Source organism: Ctenocephalides felis, unplaced genomic scaffold (assembly GCF_003426905.1).
Source record: "Ctenocephalides felis isolate EL2017-DRISC unplaced genomic scaffold, ASM342690v1 CF-g0.4_SCAFFOLD_00845, whole genome shotgun sequence".
Classification (NCBI taxonomy): Eukaryota; Metazoa; Arthropoda; class Insecta; order Siphonaptera; family Pulicidae; genus Ctenocephalides; species Ctenocephalides felis.
In genome coordinates, this window is record NW_020536999.1 from 19,817,779 (window position 1) to 19,822,161 (window position 4,383).

Here is a 4,383-nt window from a genome sequence, read left to right on the forward strand (position 1 = left end):
ATGAAGATTCTCTTGCAATCGAAATTCGGCAATAGTTCGCTGAATCCTAGAGGTGATCCACCACTTCCGGTTACTAAATGAGGACGTCTTTGATTTAAAACCCTGAAAGAAAAATAGTTAAATTTGAATTCGGTATAAGATTGAATACTGAAATTTATATTAACAACCTTATAACAAGCCATTCCTCCAGCGTTTAAAAACTAGTGGACCTCGGTATAGCTACTTTGGTGAAAACATCTCCAGAGTTGGTAAATTCTGAATTATTATTCCTTTGCTTATCTCGGCTGATTTGACTACGAACGTGCTGTGCTGAATAATCAATTGATGAATAATCCATTTCACAATTTCCATGTTCGTTCTCACGTTGGGCATTTGAAAACGATGACCGTTTTTTATTAACTGCATCAACTAAAGTAAGCAATATTAAACAAAATTTCGCTTATATAATAATTTAATTTTTATATCTCTCTTATATAACTAATATTATAATTATTTCTCTTGTATAGGATTATAATATAATTTACCTGGAGTGCAATATTCCCCTGACGGTCTTAATGGTGCAGGACGCTTTTTTCTTGGTGGTCGGACAGGTTTGCTGCTCGAAGCAATTGGTTCTTTGTCCAGTTTTCTGTTCTTTTTGCTCATACCATTCATTTTGAAAGACCTATTAAACTTTCGTTCGATTCCCGAAAATGATTTAGGGCTTCTATTAATAACATCTTCAGAACGACGAGATTTGTTCGTCATATGCGAAACAAGACTTCGGTATAAGGTTGCAGCGATCACTATTGAATCTTCAGACGTTCTGCATAAGAATCCATGACATTCCAGCCTAGAAAATTACACATATTGCAATAATGCAAAAGAGCAAGTACATCTAATTTTAAATATAACACACAATTTGTTCGAGTCGGTATTAGTTTTCATCACTACCACGAACATAGGTTCAGGTTTGGAACTAGATCTATTTCCGATGATAGGCCTGAAAAGTTTCCTTTTATTCAAATTATCAGGATCAGTTATTAAGGGAAGAAAAGCTGATGTGTTGTTAACAACGTCCATAACATATTTAACAGCTGACCATACAGTTATATTTGAAAACTGACTTATCTGCATCTGAAAATAATATAAATTTGAGTTTATTCTTAATGATGTTGAAACATTTTTTGAAACTCTAACTTACCTCTTTTGTTCCGATTTCACGTACCCTCAAACCGGCTGGACAAATATCTAAAATACATTTCTTTGCCTGATCTGCACCGGCGTATAGTTTATGAAGGGGTTCTTGTAATCCTTCCAAATTTGTGATTTTATTTGGCAAGGCCACAACTCCCAAAAATCGGACAGAAAATTCATTATTTCCATTGCCGTTTAGTTCTCGATTTTTATCTTCGGAACTTATCACTACATCACTGAACATCCGTTCAATTTTGGCTTGTACGCAATTGGAAATTCTAGGTTCCTCCTAAAAATATTAATTTATATAAATTTAAATTATAACTAGTTGGTATTGGTATTTTGCCTTGAGGCCAGTTACATAAACTTCCCTATATGTGTAAATAATCGACTTAATCAATAATAAACAAATTAATTTATAAGTGATTAAAAGTATTCCGAGTAGATTTATTACACATAATCGAAAACGAACGAACGTTCACAAATCAATAATTTTTATAATTGAACCAGTTTCCATAGGACTTTAATGGTTTAGTACGTTCATTGAGACCAATTACTCTATCGTTATATCAAGTAAATTGTCTAATTTTAATTTTAACAAACGTCAAAAAACCCATCCCATTTTCTCAAACTTTGATGAATTTTTAAAATTAAATTACTTGTCGTAAGGCCGCAATATTTCAGTAAGTTTTATAAGACCATGATATATATCGACAAAAAAAGTTCCATAAAAATCGGCTTCAATTTTTTTTTCAACAGTTAATTACTAGAAAACGGCTCGGTAGATTTTTACCTAAAACTAATCAGTATCATTCCCAACTAATATCTTTCGAACAGTTTTTGATTTTTTAAAATCGGTTCGGTAGTATGAGGTTAAATGTGGACGAAAAGTTTAACACTTTTTTTCAAATTACAAAGAAACGGCAGATCGTCTCACAAAACTGACAAACGATAGTCCTCATTGAGATACATCAAATGGCTTTTAAATTTCTGAAATTGATTCAGGCGTTTTTGAGAAAACGTCGATCAAAGGTCTAATTTTGACAAATGCCAAAAAAACTATACTAATTTTTGCAAACTTTGAAAAATTTTCAAAATTAAACGGTTTGTCGTAGGGCCGTAATATTTTAGTATGATCTACAAGACTATGGTATCTATCGTCAAAAAAAACATAAAAATTGTCGATTTTTTTTTTTAACTTTATTTTTTTTAAACTTTATTACAAGAAAATGGCCCGGCCGATCTTTACGAAAAACTAATCAGCACGATTACCAACCAATATCTATCGAATGGTTTTTGAATTTTCAAAATCGATTCAGAATTGCGGTTTGAAACGTGGACGAAATTTTTTTCACTTTTCTGCAATTTACAAAGAAACGGCCCGGCCGATCGTCGCACAAAACGCTAGTCCTCATCGAGATATATCGATTGGTTTTTTAATTTTTAAAATCGGTCCATCCGTTTTGGAGAAAACGTCGATTTACGGCAAAAATCTGTTCACACACACACACATACACGCACACATACTTTTTCCAAATTTGGTCTCATTCGATTCAGAATAGCTTGAAACGTCGAGAAAACATAAAATTAGCGAGTCGGATTTTTTATGAAAACATAAACTCCTTCAGGAAGTTAATTAATATTATAAGTTTTTAAATATTTAAGGGTGCAAACGTGCAAGTTATCTGTGATCGTATGCAGCTAAGTTCCGTCGTGTTATGAATCGAATGAAGTTTGTCACTTCCGCGTCAGTGTGTTATTCGCTGTACTAAATGGTGAAATTTTGTGTCAAAATAATTGTTTGAAATATTAAACTGTATCAAACATAAACAAATATGATCATTGCAATTAAAATAAAAGTGTGTAATTCATTTGTGTTTTAAATGTGTAAGTAGTTAAGCATAGTAAATCTGAAAACTATTTGTTCATTACATGTCAAAGCGTCAGTGTATCGGGTTGTCATAAAATTTTTCACAAAATGGTTGTAATTTCATGCTTACTTCTTCCTCTAAAGGATTGTTTAATAAATGTCGACCCATCCCGGATCTTGAATCATCAAACATAGAATCTATTTTTTGTTTGCAAGATTGTTTTGAATGTACAGAAACGGTTTCGCAAACATCTCCCAGTAATAACTTGAAACCTGATGCTGAACTAGATCTCCTGGAGCCCTCTGGCCTGATGTCCTCCGGCTTATTCGGGATCATGTTGTAAATTGGAACTCAGATACTGTAAATAATAAATAGCAATTAAAAATAAATTGTTATTTATCTTTGGCATACTACTCTAAATATATATGCCTAATAAAAGTTTGCAGTCAAATAGAAGGTAAGAATGTTTAATAATTTATCCCGAGTTTAGTTATTGCAGTAGCCACACCAAGTTAGAGATCTGATACAGATTATTAATTCAAAAAACTTTCCTGATAGAAAGATTCATAAACCATCTAATTATACAAAATCTGTAATAGACGTTATTTAGAAAAGTAAAAGTATAGATTTAGTATCAAGAAACAAGTTCTTGTAAGACGCACATCTGACAAATATAATCGTAAAAACCTGTCAATGAATTTAAATAATGTCATCTAACAACCATAACATCTTTATTGCACTGGCTATTAATTCAGATTCGGAAAAAAATTAAACAAATCATTCATAGTCTCGACATTAAGATATTCTATTATGTTATTTATGACTTAAAATATCGGTAGCAATACTGGTACGCGTAAGTAAAAGTTCAACTTTCGAATGAAATTATTTATTAAATTTAATGAAATTGTATACGCATATAATTATATTGGGATAAATTATATTTATACTTCTATGTATTTAATATATTTAAATCAAAATTTTTAAGGACAAATTATTTTAGGATATGTTTGCTTCATGGCGTAACGGACTAACGCGTGGCCTAGTTTGAATCAGGACTTCGCTTTGGCAACCTGACATCGGACAGCAGCGATGTTCATTTTCACTTGAAATATGTTTCCAATTGAAAATAATCTCATTTCGGACACTGCGGTGTGAAATGGCAATGGAAAATCTCTCACACTATTCTTCTCTGAATCGAGTTGGAGTTTAACTCAGCTCACTGACTTAGGGTAGTACACTCATTATATTTTAGAATGTTCGTGTTATCATGTTTCATAAGACATGAACGAGAGTTATCTTACAAAATTCTAACCAAATTATCAAAATTTCCTACGAT

The 4,383-nt window shown here is 32.0% G+C and overlaps 1 protein-coding gene across 1 annotated transcript in view; it reads right to left on the reverse strand.

Moving 5' to 3' along the window:
- LOC113380132 overlaps positions 1 to 3,383 on the reverse strand; it is a 4,778-nt gene extending 1,395 nt beyond the window's left edge. Inside the window, exons 1-6 of the mRNA XM_026619583.1 lie at positions 3,177 to 3,383; positions 1,184 to 1,465; positions 899 to 1,116; positions 525 to 832; positions 210 to 408; positions 17 to 102 (exon numbers count right to left, since the gene is read on the reverse strand). Coding sequence (XP_026475368.1) covers positions 17 to 102; positions 210 to 408; positions 525 to 832; positions 899 to 1,116; positions 1,184 to 1,465; positions 3,177 to 3,383 — 1,300 coding nt within the window. The remainder of the gene's footprint in view (positions 1 to 16; positions 103 to 209; positions 409 to 524; positions 833 to 898; positions 1,117 to 1,183; positions 1,466 to 3,176) is intronic.
- Between the last annotated feature and the right edge of the window lie 1,000 nt (positions 3,384 to 4,383).